This window comes from Furipterus horrens, unplaced genomic scaffold (assembly GCF_987537825.1).
Source record: "Furipterus horrens unplaced genomic scaffold, mFurHor1.1.pri manual_scaffold_13, whole genome shotgun sequence".
NCBI lineage: Eukaryota > Metazoa > Chordata > Mammalia > Chiroptera > Furipteridae > Furipterus > Furipterus horrens.
In genome coordinates, this window is record NW_028327183.1 from 7,105,425 (window position 1) to 7,121,730 (window position 16,306).

Sequence of the window (16,306 nt, forward strand, 5' to 3'; positions counted from 1 at the left end):
CTAGCTAAGTTTAGAAAACCTTTATAGACAACCAGTTTTCTGGAATAACTCATTTTTAATAGCGACTCTTTACTTTTGGTTCTGACTACATAAGAACTATAGTCTAAATTAATGGGAAACTTTTAGAAGCTTGAACCTTCTGAAGATTCAACATGAGGATAGTTGAAATTAACCCACTATAGTTAATTCTTTATTTGCATTTTTAAGAATTTTTAAAGGTTTGTGTCTGGATAGTTTACTAGGATATTAGTATCTGTTCTACCAACTTTCTTCCCTCTCCCACTTTATGAAGGTGGCCAGGCTTTTGCACCTCTTTCTCTGAAGGTTTGTTTTTTTAAACAAAGCCATTACCCACTGTCTAAAATCAACCCGTTTCTGGTTCTTTGTACTGGATCCTACCCATGAGAGAAGCAGGGGAGAAGGCAAGAGGGAAGGGATGAATAGCACACCCAGGAAGGCTGGACCAGGGAGGCAAGGGCCAGGCGTTAAAGGGCTGCTGGGCCTGGACAAGCCAGTGTCTGTGAAGTCCACAACAACTAGGGCTCTCCCCACCTCCACCTTCATTTCAGAGACTTGGTTAGGGCCCCTACTCCCATTCATGATTGAGACTGACTTTCCTGCCATCTACGTGAGATGGTGGCTGATTTGATTTAAAGGAAATAAAGAAATGTGTCATTTCAGACAAACCAGTTTATGTGGGGTAAGATTCACAACTAGATATATTGTTGCTGTTTTCGTTTTACAAAATATTTGAAATCCTTTCACATTTATGATCCCATTTGATTTTCACCATAGTGTGAGAAAGACTGAGTAGCTTGGTTGCCAAGATTCTCAGTACCCTAGGAAGTGAACTTCATTGTCTAATCCAGGAGCCTTAAACGAACTCCCATGGAATTCTGGTTTGACCAGCGGGACCAATGTGTCCCACTGCAGTATCCAGCAGATGAGGGGAAAAAACCAAGCTAATGGGTATATTTCAGTGTTCAGCTTTTCTTTCATAAGTTTTCGTAGCTCTTTGGAGTCAGCTATAAAATGCTCTAGTAAAATTTTCAGAACTTTGCAATAACTTTACCAGGTTTTGTTCAACTTTTGTTCAGGTATAAAGTCTTAAGGCTATAGGTTTATCACACCTATATCTCATTTTTTGGGTACACTGTTCCTATTTAAGATACTGAAATTAATTTACACAGCATTATCAATATATAAGCAGCAAGCATGGTGTCGTAGATCATCATGACTTCCAGGCAAGTTTGAGAAAAAACACTTAGGAGTCAACACTCTACAGATAAAGAAACTGAGTCCCCAATGATATATCGATGCAGAATTTACACAACTGTGTAGCAACTTCTAAATGCGCCTTCGGGTTCCATCTCCAGCCTGAGCCCTTCCCACTGCAGGATCCTGGATCTGCTACGAACCCCCTGACCCACACAGTGGAGGGGTGCAGGCGAGGCCAACACTGGAGGCCCAGGTCTTCAGGCTGAGCCGCCTCTTACCGAGTGGCCCGGGCCACTGGCACTGAAAAGAGCCCTGCAGGTTCCCAATGGCACGCTGAGGTGAGCAACCACACGCACCATCACTCACTGTTTGATTATTTTTTCATTGAAATGACAATAAAATAAAAGTTAAAAAGAACAGTGACCATTTTAATCAGACTTTTACTTTACAAATATAAAAATATAACTAAAACCTCAAACAGTTTCTTTTATGTATTTTCTATAAACTTACACGAGAAAATTTAATATGAGAAAAATTCTCCAAGCCCAACTGCAAATCATGCCTGTACTCTAGGATGTGAACCCAGTAACCACACGTTTAAGTTTATAAATGTAGCAAACTTGCCCTCAACAGAACAGCATAATACATCTTCCCAATTTATCTCTAATCGAATACAATCCATCACTAAAATACAAATTACACCTAAATTGGCTTAATATAGACAGTCTGTTTTTTCATAAAAACAAGCTTGATAAATATAATATGAGCTAATATTAGATGTCTTTCATGGCTCAAGTGAAAATTACAATATTATGTTTCTCATCACATATTTAAACAAAAGGGAAACTGAAATGAGTCAGTTTAACTAAAATAAGAATAGAAAACAAGTGAAATAATTTGGGAAATGAAACCTGATGCTACAGAAGCTGACCTGCACCGCATTCAAAACCGCTATGCCTTTTCCGGCCCCGCGACATACAAAACTGCACGCTCTCTGCAACAGTCGTAGTGATGGGCACATCCTGTCCCCAGCATCATGAACTAGTGAGAACATTAAGTTTGGGGAACTCCGATGTGGAAAAGCTACTCCAAGCATTTCATCTCAAGTGACTAGGCAGGTACTTAAAAAATAGTCATTAAAAACCTGAGAGCCTAAGAGTTACATCATTTAGGAAAGAATTTTAAACTGCTTGCCAGCCTACTGAATCTAGTGGACCTCTACCTCTCACTTCTAATTAAGCATAAGAGGAAAAAAATGGACTAATTTGGTTAGCTTAGCCAAATCAAACGCTAACTTAATGGAACTCTTAAATATCCAAAGTAATAACTGAACCACAAAATGCAAGCTACAAGGTAAGACAATGATAAAAATCCAGATCTGCTGCTAAAAGTACAAATTCATAGAATTATCATATGCCATTTTAAGTATTATTTACTTTTTTTAAAAAATCACACGTCTTCATCACTTAGGAAACAAAATTCATTTTTCTTTAAAGAAATATCAGTGCTAACTAAATGATTTTAAAATTTTGAGTAAAACATTTTGTTTTCCTCCCTCACCTACTGAATATTTTCCAGTGCCATTTGGTAGTTTTATATAAAATATGCCCTACTTGGATTACTCAGGGGAAATAACACAGCAAATGTTGTAGTTACACAAATACAAAATAGCACTCTCGTTTATAAACAAATCTGGAACATAGGAAGCAGTCAAAAATATGTCAGTTAATTGAGAACTGATTTAAAAACTATTCAGTATTTAATGTGTAGAGAACTGGAATGCACAACTGATTGTTAGTTCTTCAGGAAGCGTAACAAGAACTTACTTATCAAAGACCTTAGTGTTAAAAGTGCCCTTGTACCCCCTTCTAAGGCTGTAGGAATGCATCAGGTCTGAACTTCCCTATTTCCTTCCAGAAACCAGAACGAGAGTGTTGGGATACAACTACAACCAACCAGTTGAAAAAGTTTTACAAATTTGTGTTATGAATTTTATATTCAAAACCAGATCTTTCATTCCAAGGTTACCCAGCTAGCTGAAATCAAAGATTTCTCTCACCGAAGTCCCAGCATATAGATACTGGGAAGCAGTAATCAAAAAAGAATGTCTAGGTCAAAGCTTAAGTTACAAAATACATGATGGCCTCACATAACATGGTTCTTCAACTCCTTTATTGACATCACTTTATAAATCACACCCCCAACGAGCCCCTCTCTTTCCACCCACCCCAAATGGCAAAAGCAACCTTGGTCCAATTTGTGGTTCCGGCAGCTTTTCACTTGGATTCCAGAAGCAATCATGGAAGGTGGGCTGGATCAAGCTATCCCCATCTCTGCCTTCCCCAACATAATCAGTGAGCTAACCAATAAAATTGTAATAAATTAGAAATCTGCTAATGTAAACCAGAGGACAGGGCTGTTAGCCCTTAAGGGAGGAGGACTATCCACAGAACTAGCAGCTTCTTCAAAGGAAACACTGGTCATTTTGGTCCTGGAGTCTGGTGTTTACTTACTATTTGAGCAGGAGCACAGTTACAGTCACTACGTGATACGCAGCTATGTGAAAAGTTTGATGGGACTGCAACCAGATGAACTTGGATGTTTATAATTAAAACTGCTCAGGCACTCTTGGTCTGACTTTCCCAAGTCTAAAGAGGGAAAAATACATGATACACCTTTCACATCACCCAACACTTAGGAGAATAGCCCTGTGATCAGTACCACAAAGTTGTAAGAACTAACCAGAAGTTCATTTCTATTAAAAACTTAACTATACCAATCTTTTAAGTAGTTATATCTTACAAAATTTCCTTTACATCAAGCCTACAATCAACAAGTTTGGAATAAGGCGTACACAATACATTCTGACTATTAAGCAGTGAGATAGCCAGCAAACTCCTTTGTCCTAAGATTTTGTTTTCATTCCTTTAAATTTGACACTAATTTAGCAATATTTTTTTAAATTTTTAATGTTTTTTTTTTTTCCATAGGCTCACAGGTATTTATCTTGTATCCTTTCCTTAGATTTCAGATTCTTCCCACATACTTATGAAAAGGTTTTGTGTCACTTGCTAAAATCAAATTTTCATCTCTATGAATATAACTTCAAGTTAATTGAAATAACTTAACTTTGCAATCCAAGAAATCAAAATCTAACTGACCCATTTTTAGAAACTTCCTTCGCAGATCACCCTTTTACCATGGCCCTAAGAATACCAAGACATAAAACTCAGAATAGCACAAATACTTAATACCCCATTATGTGAAGGAAAATACTAAATGAACTCCAGATCCATGTCTTCTTATATCCCTCTCCATGAGCTTCCTGGCCCAGTCCATTTTAATCATTTCCTGTTAAGGTCCACTACCTGCATACTAAGGTCTGGCTGACCTAGTACAGAATGTACCAGGCAGTTACCATACTGGGTGTTCTCCTGTAATACAACTCATCAGATATAAAATGTGGTACAGGGGTTGCACCTTGGACTCATGCATGCAAATCTAGTTCCCAAAAGTAAGAGAAAATCTTCATTACAAAGATCTCTGACACGGTCTTGAAGAGAACGCCCAAGAATGGTATTAGAGCAAGGGTCCCATAAACTCAGCTGACCTAGCCCTGCCTTTGTTTCTGAACATTCACCAGCCTAGGAGTGAGAAAAAAACAATCCTCTCCTATAAGAATTTTTCAAGTTTAATGTGAAATTAAAAAAGAAAAAAAAAAAAAAAAACAAATGGAAGTTCATTTTCTTTAATGTACAAAAACGTGTGGGTAGAACAAAAGCAAGTTAAACATTACCACATGTGTTTACACCACTATCTAGTTCTTCATATCAACTTTACTATTCAAACAAGAGAAAGCAGGTGGCAGTTGAGGGGCTGGGAAAGAGATGATTAAAAAAAATAAAAAAAACGTTTCTACTATGTTTACTCTATACTGTGCAGAGCTGTGCTCACAGAGACGGCTTCTTTTACTTCTCCACTGTGCAGGAATTCAGTTGTATATAAAGTTGAACCTGAATTTTAAAAAGAACAGCTTTATTAAAAACAATTATTTACATAGTTTCTACCTGAGATGATAAAGAAATTTATTTGGACACTTCTAACTTCTCTTGACATTTTTTTTGGCATTTTCTACACCAAGAAAAACAATTTTCTCTCACCTGTTACATCTTACACATTACAGTGCAGTTGAACACTTACAATTAAAAAAAAAAAAAAAGTCTAAATTTGATTAATTACCCACTAATGAGTTTCCAGAGGGAAGGAAAAGTTTTTCATTTCATTGTATTATGACCACTGAGTACACTTCCTGACCTGACAGATGGTGTTTAAATGAATGAATAATATGATTTTCTTCCATATCCCGTTCTTCAACTTGTAACTCATCAGCAGACCAAAGCAGGAGTAAAAGGTGAAGTTTGATTAGTGTAACAAAAGCGAAAGACCAATTTTACTCAACTAGCTTTCAAAGAAGGCAAAATCACTGCTGGAATTATCTTTAAATGAACAGCTACTGAGCACTTCCCAGGCACCTGACACTATTATAAGCACTTTATGTGTCTTCTTTCACTCATTCCTCATAATTCTATGAGGGGGGACTACCACCCTCACTCACAGACAAAGGAAGAAGTAAACAGGTACGACCATTTGTCCGAGGTCACACTGCCGGGAAGACTGAAGGCAGTGATCAGACCCAAATGCCATAGAATCTGTGTCTTAACCACCATGCCCTTCCGTAAATCCTAGCTACAGCTGGCTCTCAGGAGCTCACCCAGTTGGAGTCAACTTAAAAAAAGGCATTTCTCATCACTCTGCCTTAAAAATTATATCAAACTCCATGTAAAAATTTAGACTTAATCTTACATGCTCCAATTTGGGCCTAAATACAGTTGATTCCACAAAGGAACGAAAACACACTACACCAAAAGATTCGACTGCCACATTTTTATGCAGGTAACTCCCTTCATATTTATTGCACAACACCATCTTACCATCTCTTCTTTAAATGCAGACTTCAAACTAACCTGAATAGCAGAGCTGGGGAGGAACAGTTACACAAATGCCAGGATGTCATGCCGCATGTCAGGGCCACGTTTAGTCAGCCATGTTTAATCCATGGCCTGCACGTGACCGAAGGGCCCATCTACAGTCCCAACCTCCTTAAAGACCTAAATTCATGAACTATCCCTTCTCAAGTGGCTTGGAGTAATTTAAATCTGGCCATTTAAATGAATCAACCACAAATGTTCATCCCTGTATACCTGCTTAAAAGCTGGGGGAGACTAGAAATGATGGGTCCGTATCCTGGTGCGTTGTCATACAATTCGAACAACGGTGCGGCCACCAGCTTGTAATTTTTAGGGACGGCAAACAAGGCTAAAACAAAACAATACAAAACAGTGTTCATTTTCTTTACTTTCTTATATAATCACAGGTTCCACTTCACTTGTAAAATAATCGCCAATTTTACATTTGAGAAATATGTGTGGAAAAAATAATTCTCATTACATTTTGGTTTTATATTTTAAGCAATGTTCATAGTAAGAACTTTGAAACCAACTCTCTAAAGAGATCCATGCTATTAACAACCAAGAGCACCACTAAGTTATTAAAATGTACAACAAGCCTAAAGTTGCTATTTTTTAAAAAAATCAGTTCATCTCTCTCCTACAATTTTCAGTTTATTCCAATGTGAAAATCAATACCAGCAGTTAAACAGTTATTAAAAATAATCTGGTACTTTAGGGTCTAAACTTAACTTTCCCCTGCTAGTATATGACTGGCACATCTATGAGAAAAACTAAGTAATTCTATATAAACATGGTATGTGTTTTTAATTTTACAGTAAATCCAAAAATCCAAGGAACCTGAAGAAACAACAAACAGAAGTATCCTTCAAATCACTCCACAAATGTTTTCAGATGGCAGCAGTCAAAAAACAAAACAACTTACCTTTCTCTTGAAGTTGAACCAAAAACAACTTCTTATGTTCCTTCGGTTTGGTAATATGTGCAGGAATATATGGATACTAAAAATAATAAAAGAGAATAATTTGTTGTCACCAAGACATTCCTTGTACCTCCATGCCTCTATTTATCAATTCCCCCATTTCAGACATTAAGCCCAGATATCATCCCTCTGAGACCAAGTTCCTCTTACCCCAACATATTTTATTTTAACATATATCCTGTGGCTTTATTTCTTTACATGTTTGTTCCCCAATATGGTGCAAACCGCTGAGAGAAGCGGAATCCTTTCTAGTCTTCTATTTACTAATAAAGAAATGCTTTAACAAACACAAAACAAACAGCGAACTATTTGACCATTCAAGACAAATAGGTAGACACAGGACTTATTTACCACTTGAGAAATTTACAACTCAATAATGTCTGCTATTAAATAGCGCTTTAAAAAATAATTTTTTTAAAAGTATCATCACCAAGTTAAATTTTCTAGACTCCCAAGGTGGATCCAACAAAGTGCCCCAACCATGACCAAAGCCAACGGCCCGGCATCCCCAAACTCTCCCACGCGGGACGCGCGCCGCTTCTCCCGTGAGCCTGTTCTCTCGGGTCCCTGCCTGGGCGTGCAGGCAGCTGCGCCTCACAGACAGGCTGAGAGGGCCAGGCGGGGTGTGCTCTTTCCCCACCGACGCCTACCCAGCGCTCCAAGTTTACTGTGACCCTCGTGTCATGGCTGACGCTAGCAGAGCCAGGCCGAGGTTCGGTGAATTAAGGGAATTGTCCTAGGGCCATGGGAGGGGACATGCAGGAGCACTCAGAAAGCAGCCTGGAGAACTTCTGGGGTATTACTGGGCATTTTCCAGTTAGAGCAAGGAGTGTTCAAAATGAGTTTATAATAACTGTTCTGTGCATCTTTGGACCTGGAACTTCATTTCCAAATGAACTTCTACTTTCGTAAAGCCAACACACTTCTCAGGAACAAACATGTAAAATAACAATAAAATTTGAAACTATAAAGGATATGTGAACAGTGACTACATGTTTAATGACATTGTGGAATTATTTCTTATTTTTACTATGATAATAATAGAACTGTGGTTTTTAAAAAATATCCTTTTTAGAAATGCATGCTCTAATATTTACAACTAAAATTATATTGCGGATTTGCTTCAAAACAATCTCAAGTGAGAGCAGGGGGAATGGGGTCGTGGGGGGAGCGGACTGACCTGAGGAGGCTCAAAATTTGGTCGCCACCAGTTACCGATGCAGTCATCAATGACCCAGTCCTGCAGGACTCCGTCCTGACGGCCTAGTATCTGTCAGAAAGAAACGGCATGGCCGGTGAACACCAAACATGCAGACCCTCAACGCCCTTCTGCAATGAAGGCAATTGTTTCTGGCAGCTCTGCTAACAGCCGCGCTTCCCATACGGACAACAGAGCGTTAGTAACTGCAGTTCCGTTTCCTCACCTGTTCTGCTATCCCTTTTTTGGGGGGGGGGGGTTAATAACTTTCTCTTCATTTCATTCGCTATCACTAATTCACGCCCGTTTTCCAGAGGTTAAATTTCTTCTCAATTCAAATATCAATTGTTCGATTAATCTCATTTGTCCTCAGAGCTGTTCCTCCATTGCCCTGCTCCCATCTGTAGGCGCTCAGCCCTGCCTCACAGCCGGAGTCGCGGGCCTCCCTCTGCCTCGCTCCCTCTACGTTCTGACTCCTGTACCTTCTTCCTTAGTTTATCTCGGTGGTGAACACCCTCTCATTCCTGAAAGGGTATAACAAATAACTCCATTTTGGAGACTCTGTAAGTTGGAAATAATTTTATTTTACATGCACACTTGATGTAGTGTGATTAGACAGAAATTTCTAGGATAGAAATCATGTTCCCTCCGATTTATGACGAAATGTTCCATGATCTTTTAGCTTCCAGTATTATTTCCGGGAAGTGAGTGCCATTTCTGACTTTGATGCCTGCACTTAACATGTGTCTCTGCTCCCCACCCACTGTGGAAATTATTATTATTTTCTCTTTATCCTCACTTATTTAAAATTTCAGGATGATATGCCTTTGCACGAATCTTTTAACATTCGTTATAGAGGGCAGGCCAGTAGTTCTTCTTGGTCTGAAAACTTAAGCTCTTCGAGTTTGGGAAATTTTCTTAAATTGTTACTTTACGAATTCTTCCTTTCCCTCTGTGCTATGTATCTATGCGGTTGACCCTTGGACAACACAGGTCTGAATTACGTGGGTTCCCTAACACGTGAATTTTTTTCAGTTAACACTGTAAATATATTTTATGGTTTCCTTTTCTTTAGCTTCCTTTATATGGGTCTAGAGTATATAATACATATAACGTACAAAATATGCAACAGTCAACTGTTTTACGTAACCAATAAGGCTTACAGTCAACAGTAGGCTGTGAGTTAAGTTTCAGGAGGAGTCGGGAGTCATAAGTGGATTTCAAACTGAGCAAGGCAGTCAGTGCCCTCTAACCCTTGCATCGTTCAACAGTCGACTATAGTTTATACTGGCCTTTCTAGAATAATCTACAAAGTTTATCTTTTCTTACCTATGTTCTAGCTTTTCATTCTGCTTTCTGGTAGATTTCTTAAATTCAATCTTTTAAGTTGTATTTTTCATTCTGCTAATTTTTTTTAATACTCATGAGCTCTTTTTTGTTGGTTGAATAGCCTTTTCTTATTTTATTTTTTAATTCTCACCTGAGGACATTTTCTCACTGCTTTGAGAGAGAGAAAGGGAGAGAGAAAGAAAAAGAGGGAAACAGTGACTGGTTGCTTCCTGTAAGCGTCCCGACCGGGAATCAAACCTGCAACCTTTCAGTGTGCGGGGCGACGAGCTGCACTGGCGAGGGCTGAACAGTCTTGTTTAACGGCTCACTGGTCCACAGACGCAGTATCTCCTTCGCCATAGCAAGAATATTAACTGTGACTTTACTGACTGCTGGGTTTTGTTTCTGTTGAGTTCCTTTTGCTTCTTTTGATCTTTCTTGTCAAACACCTTTCTCTCCAAGCCTGGTGACATTTGGTTATCTGCTCACAAATAAGGGTAAAGCAACAGGCACTTCATTGTCACCTCTCTGAGCACTATGCAAGGACCATGCTAATTCCTTAGAAGACTCCCAAATGTCACCTGTCTGGAGAGATTTTGTTGTTGTTCAGTCACTTTCTCCAGAAACAAAACCTCCAACTTTCAGCTGGGGTCAAACTGGTTGTCAATAAACTATCAGCCGAGCAGGAGAAACCTAGAAGTCCCACTTGAGGATGCAAACCTTCACTTATTCTCCCCGACTCAGCTTCTTCACTGCTTACTGTTTTCTGGCTCAGTCTCTACCAAGAATCAGTCACCGGCCACTCAGCCTAACTGTACAGAGTAGGAATATTAATACACCCCACACAGCCCGCCAGTCAACCGTGTCTTCAGTCCATGCGTGGCCCCACTCCCGTAGGACCAGGCACCTCCCACTCCTCAGACTTCTGTTCTGCAGCGCTGGTACTGAACTGCATTCCTGCTGGGCCAAGGTTTCTATGTTGGTTAGGGTCTGTCTGTCTCCCACCTTGCAGAAGCTTTTGTTACTATCTCATCTTGCACTTGCTAAACGCTGCTGGATTTATAGCCTTGTAAAACGCCTCTACCGCCTTTTTAGTGAAGGTCTGAGAAGCTAAGGTAAGCAGGGTTCGACCTACCACATGTAAATGGATATCCAAGAACAGCACATGATTTAAAACTTATAATGCATTTAAAAGTTACTAGAAAGACCAATTGGTCCAAGTGGTAGAATTACAGGTTATTCTAGTTTTGTTTCTACTTTTCTGTATTTGCCAAGGTTTTTGCAAAGAATAGTATTACTTTTGTAATTGAAGGGGAAGAGCAGGTTGCATGCTAAAAAAGGAAAGTATTTAATAACAAAAACCACCTAGAATCTCAAAAACCTCCAGACTCTATACATGTGGCTCCAAATCTTCAGAGGCAGACATAAGAATGACTTAAACAGCAGTACATTTGAAACTTGGCCAGGTAGCTCAGTTGGTTAGAGCATCATCCCAATACGCCAAGGTTGCAGGTTCAAGCCCCAGTCAGGACACATACAAGAATCAACCAATGAGTGCATAAATAAATGCAACAACAAACTGATGTGCAAAAATGAAAACAGGTATGTAACAGAAATCATTCTCTTGTCAAAATTCTAGAGGCCTATTATGGAACAAAACTACCTACATTTGGAGCGCCAGCTCCATGACATACCAGCTGTATAACATCAAGCAAGCAAATGTTGCTTTTATTATTCGTTATTGTAGCATAAACATTTAAGGAAAAAAAATAAAGTTAAGTATAAGTTCAACTTGTGGAAAATAAACATTGTACATACTAACACTCTGGGATTTCAGATTTATTTACTGAAAAGTAAATATTCAAAATAAAGTTATTCTTTTCACAAGACATAAAAAAACCTAATTATCCAGTAAATGAATGGTATTAACAAGGGCAATAATAAAACTGTCAAAGTGGTTAAATAGAAAAATACCTCTGTCAGAAATATCAGCCTTTATTGTATACCAGAAACAAATATGTTTTTAAGTTATGTAGTTGTATACTTTTTGTGTACTGTTGGTTTTGGCCTCTGTAATAAACTCTGGGCTCAAAAATACCCTATGCCTAAATTAAGACAAAGCATAAAAAACAGTACCCATCTATTTTATGGGTCAATTACCCATTTATCTAGAAAAGAGAATTTTTGTGAAATTTCTATACTCCACATTACATTTTTCTATTTTAAAATAAATCTATTAGAAATAGAATAGTAAATGTATTGACAGGATATTTTAATAAAAACACGCAGAACATTTAAAAAAAGAAAAAGAAATACCTCCGTCATTAAGCGTTTTAGCCCTTCAACTTCATCTTCTCCTGGGTTAAGTTCACCACCAGGTCTGCATAAAGGTTAACAATCTCAGCTTTCAAGTCAATACAATTTTGGAAGAAAACAATAACAGTTACATCTGTCAAGTAACTGAATGACACATATTTCAGGGTCACGTGATGAGGCAATCAAAGGGAGAGGGAAGAATATGCTAGAAACAGAAAGCTGAGTTCATGTTAATTGGCCAGACTAATAGTAACACTAACTCTAATTTTAAACAAAATATGTACCGTAATATAAACATTACACAATTGCTGACCACCAGTCCATCCCAATCTCTTTTTCCTGGGAACTACTTAGCATTAATGAAAAGTAGGAATGTCCAGAGAGCAACGAACCACATTCTTTAAGTCTGAACAATGGGGCATTTCCCCAGAACTCCAACCTAAATATCTGAGACCTCTCTTTTGGTACAATCTGGTCAAATAGTTGTGAACTAAATATGTATCGAGAAATTCATTAGCTTAAATGGTAAAACTGAACAACTATCTATAAAAATTAAGCCCTTTTAAGAATAAAAACATTAGTCACCCAAAGAAATAATATCAATTGTTTTTAGTGATGCTGCAATGACAGGGCTCCATCGAGCTCGGTCATGAACAGCACCAATATACAGAAATGTGCAGATTTCTAGTTAGGCAATAAATGAGCAGTGCCATGGAGAAAAATTACCTGTGATATTCTCTTTCTAAAGACTCCACGAACAGCCGAATTTGTTGCGATAAATGCCTAAGGGCTAAAACTACATTCCAAAGCTGCATAAAACAGCAATCCTATTAAAAGCTGTCTTGCTGTGAATTTTCCAATGACACTTACAGTTTGAAGAAGGTTGTTCCCAGCTGTAGCAGTAGCACATGGGGCAGGCGGTGCTCATGTACAATCAGAACCCCTTCTACAGTCCTCCTCATTCCAATTTTATCAAACTCCTCCCTCATGCGTTGAAATCTGGCTGCAACGGAGCTATCCTTCTCATAGAGGGGCTCTTTTGTACCAAAAGTGTAATTGGTAAGAGGGTACCTGCGATCCAAACACAAACATCACACATGAGAACTGGAGACCATAATTTACCATCCTAGACACCAACCACATTAAAACACACACACACACCCCCACCACCACTACCCCCACCCCCCATGGTAAAAAGTGCATATACTGTACTCAGAGCCATAGGATTTGTGCAAAGTTACACAAGTAGTTAATGAGACAGCGGAGACTAGAATCCAGGTCTTGGGGCTCTAAAGCCAGAGCTTGTTATTAGATCAAGCCCGTTACTCTACACCTGAACTTTCAGGCGTGGGTAACACTATCCCTAAGGCCTCCAAACGCTTAAGGAAGTAGTCATCGGACATGGGTTGCGGCTAGTATGACAACACTGCCGAGCTGGCTGGTGTCGCTTCGGGCCCACTGATGACGGGCACTATGGCCTCATCCCTGTTTCTCCAACTTGAGCCGTCGCTTGGCCATCTCTCCTGCTTTGTCCTTTCCCCCGTCAACTATCCTCAGATCTTGTTGGTACCACAACCCTCTCCTCTTCAGCTAAACTTCTCTTCCCCCTCTAAACCCCTGTAGCCCCTGCATTTATCTCACGCGTTACCCTGATCCTTCCCCGCCATGCAATCTCCTGCCCGCCGTACTTAATTCTGAACATTCACTCCTCCTTTATCAAGAACTCAAAATATGGCTCCTAACGCTGAAGACCGTTTCCATACCGCCCAATAAAGATCACACTTTTCCTTAAAAATAATTTAAAGTATTTACGTTTTTACCACACGTATCACCTTGTAACCCCTCAGTCCTAAGACTTACACACTCAGAAGCCCCTGAGTAAGAAGAATGCTTTGGCCACACTGCTGTCCCCAAGGTATCTATTTTATAAAATTACCTTGACCTAAGTCAGTAACTACGTAATTAGTCCACTCTGCTATTCTTGAATGGGGAACACATCCAGGTTGCCGAAACTGAAGAAGTTAATTCCAGAGCATAAATGAAGCAGATCTTAAAAACACCATTTCCAGGGTGCTTTAAAGATTTCTAGAAAGCCGTCCCCCAGGAGTCCCAATGCGGAATCTCATGTCACCCTTGGCAGCAGCGACCTCACACAGCACCGTGTCCCAGGCAGTTTTTAAAAATGCTGTGTGTGTATACAAACGTTGAGTTCTCACAAACTAAATTATGAAGAATTAAGGACAGCCCTGACGCATCTGGGGGTGCAATCAAGATGAAACGGCATTTTCAGCTGTGAAATCCGCACCAGCAGAGCACATACTACCATTCCCAACGCTCGGTGAGCTTTATAAAGCAGGGGCCTGCATCTCCCGTTCTCAGCCCTGCACACACAGCACTGTGCCCAGGGCCTGGCACAAAGGAGGCACCTGTGCAGCACTTTCTACAAGAAAATATACTGAGGGAGAGAGGACGTATTTTTCAACCCGATCATCACTCACACGTGAGTCGAGTTGACAGCACCATCATTTCTGAGCGCTACATTTATAAAGAGGGGAAGTCCTGTAAACCCACCAACCAGTAACTTCCGTGGCGTAGTGGCTGAAACATTTTCACCCAGTTAATGCTCCATAATGGCCTGGTGCAAACTGACCTCATCAGGCAACTCAAGGGAAAACTGTGAGTCTTGGTTCTCATCGGCACGGCAAGTCCTCATCCCCAAGTTGTGTGCTTTCCTATTTCGTAAAAGGGGAACATTTGCCTGTCCCACTTCGCGGGCATCTCATAAGGATTTTTAAAATCGATGATACAAAATTAAAACGTCACTAGGTTAACATAGTAGCTACCATTTGCATAGATGCAACTATCGAATTTCAGATTTCATGCACCTATCATTTTTGTTACCTAAATTTCCAAGCCAGCATCTGTTCTGCCAGACAAAACAATAACCATCGTTTCCAGGTCACATCGCTTGGGGGGGGGGGGGGGGTGCATTTACTTGAATATAAAACAGAGAAAACACCTGAAGTGTCCTACGAACACCAACGTCATTCGCAAACCCTTGCACCTCTTAAAACACTGGCCAGAATTAAGGGGCCCCGCCCCCCCACGAGGGCCAGCCTCCCACGCGCCGCGCGGACTCTCAGGGACTCTCAGGAACGAGGCGGTCCAAGCGCATACTGACCATTTCCTGGGCAAGGCACCCCCCCAAGGCCCGTGACCTGCCACACGCGGCCAGGTTACCTGTGCGAGCGAACTGGAAACGCAATGGCTCTAGGTGCCTAAACGGAAAGGTGCCGCTACCAGAACGCAGCCACAGTGGGTTCCCCGGGGCTCTGCGAGAGATCCCTCCAAGGTCTGAAGGCCCAGCGCCGTCAGCACCCACCCTTCCGAGCGGGGGGCCCTGGGCCTGAAGCTCACGACCGTACGGACGCCCACGGGCTGAAAGGCAATGCAGGGGTTAAGAGCGGAGAAACGAAGGCTACGCTGAGAGCCAGATCCCGAAAGCTCGCTGTCAGAAAGCTCGGCGCCCCGGTTTGCGGCGATCTCTGGGGAGGAGGGGGAAAAGGAAGACTTCCAGGCAAAGCAGCGTTCTTCCCCGGGCTGGACCCGGGGGCACAGGAGGACGCCGTCTTCCCGGAAAAGGAAAATCCGCTCAAACAGGCCGCTAACCCCTTGGCGCTGGAGGACAAGGGGCCCGCGGGAGCCATACAGGCCCGCGCTCACGAGCGGGAGTGGGAGTGGTGGGGAGGCGAGGAGCCGGCGAGGGCCAGGGGCGCGACGGCAGGAGGAGACTGGAGCCTCTGGCCGCGCTCCCGGGAAGGGTGAGCCGGGGGAGGCAGCGCGGGAAGAGCAGGCCGCACTTACAGGTTGATCGTGCGCTCCAAGGTGAGGGGCTTGGTCTGCTGGATGTACTTGTTGCCGAACTGGTTGACGCCCCGGGGCCAACCGGTCTGCGAGCGATTGGGCGGCACCACGGACATGCTGGCGATCGCTGCTGGCGAGCGCACAGGAGCAGAGGCAGCGAGGCTTTCCCGATGCGGGCAGCGGTTGTCAGCGACCCACTCAGCAGCCGCCGCCCGCCATTAACAGGGGAGCGCCTGAGGAGGCGTACACACGCACGCCGGAAGCGCGTCCAGAGCCTCTGACGGCAGGAAGTAGAGAGGCTGTGGCCAGTCAAGCCGAGCACGGTCGCTGGTGGGATGGCCGCAATATCTGGAGCTCCCATTGGTAAAATCA

The 16,306-nt window shown here is 41.5% G+C and overlaps 1 protein-coding gene across 1 annotated transcript; it reads right to left on the reverse strand.

Moving 5' to 3' along the window:
• Positions 1–4,952: 4,952 nt before the first annotated feature.
• Positions 4,953–16,194, reverse strand: NUDT21 (nudix hydrolase 21). Its single transcript, XM_090260240.1, has 7 exons — positions 15,935–16,194; positions 12,941–13,141; positions 12,071–12,134; positions 8,408–8,497; positions 7,171–7,246; positions 6,480–6,594; positions 4,953–5,231 (listed from the first exon to the last, which is right to left on the reverse strand). The coding sequence occupies exons 1-7, from the start codon at positions 16,048–16,050 to the stop codon at positions 5,210–5,212; spliced, it is 684 nt and encodes a 227-aa protein (XP_090116366.1). The 5' UTR covers positions 16,051–16,194; the 3' UTR covers positions 4,953–5,209.
• Between the last annotated feature and the right edge of the window lie 112 nt (positions 16,195–16,306).

Coding starts and splice junctions, on each gene's coding strand:
- NUDT21 (XM_090260240.1), bottom strand. CDS start 16,050: ATGTCCGTGGTGCCGCCCAATCGCTCGCAGACCGGTTGGCCCCGGGGC. Junction 13,142..15,934: donor TTGGAGCGCACGATCAACCT/GTAAGTGCGGCC, acceptor TTTGGATCGCAG/GTACCCTCTTACCAATTACA. Junction 8,498..12,070: donor TAAAACGCTTAATGACGGAG/GTATTTCTTTTT, acceptor TCTTTCTGACAG/ATACTAGGCCGTCAGGACGG.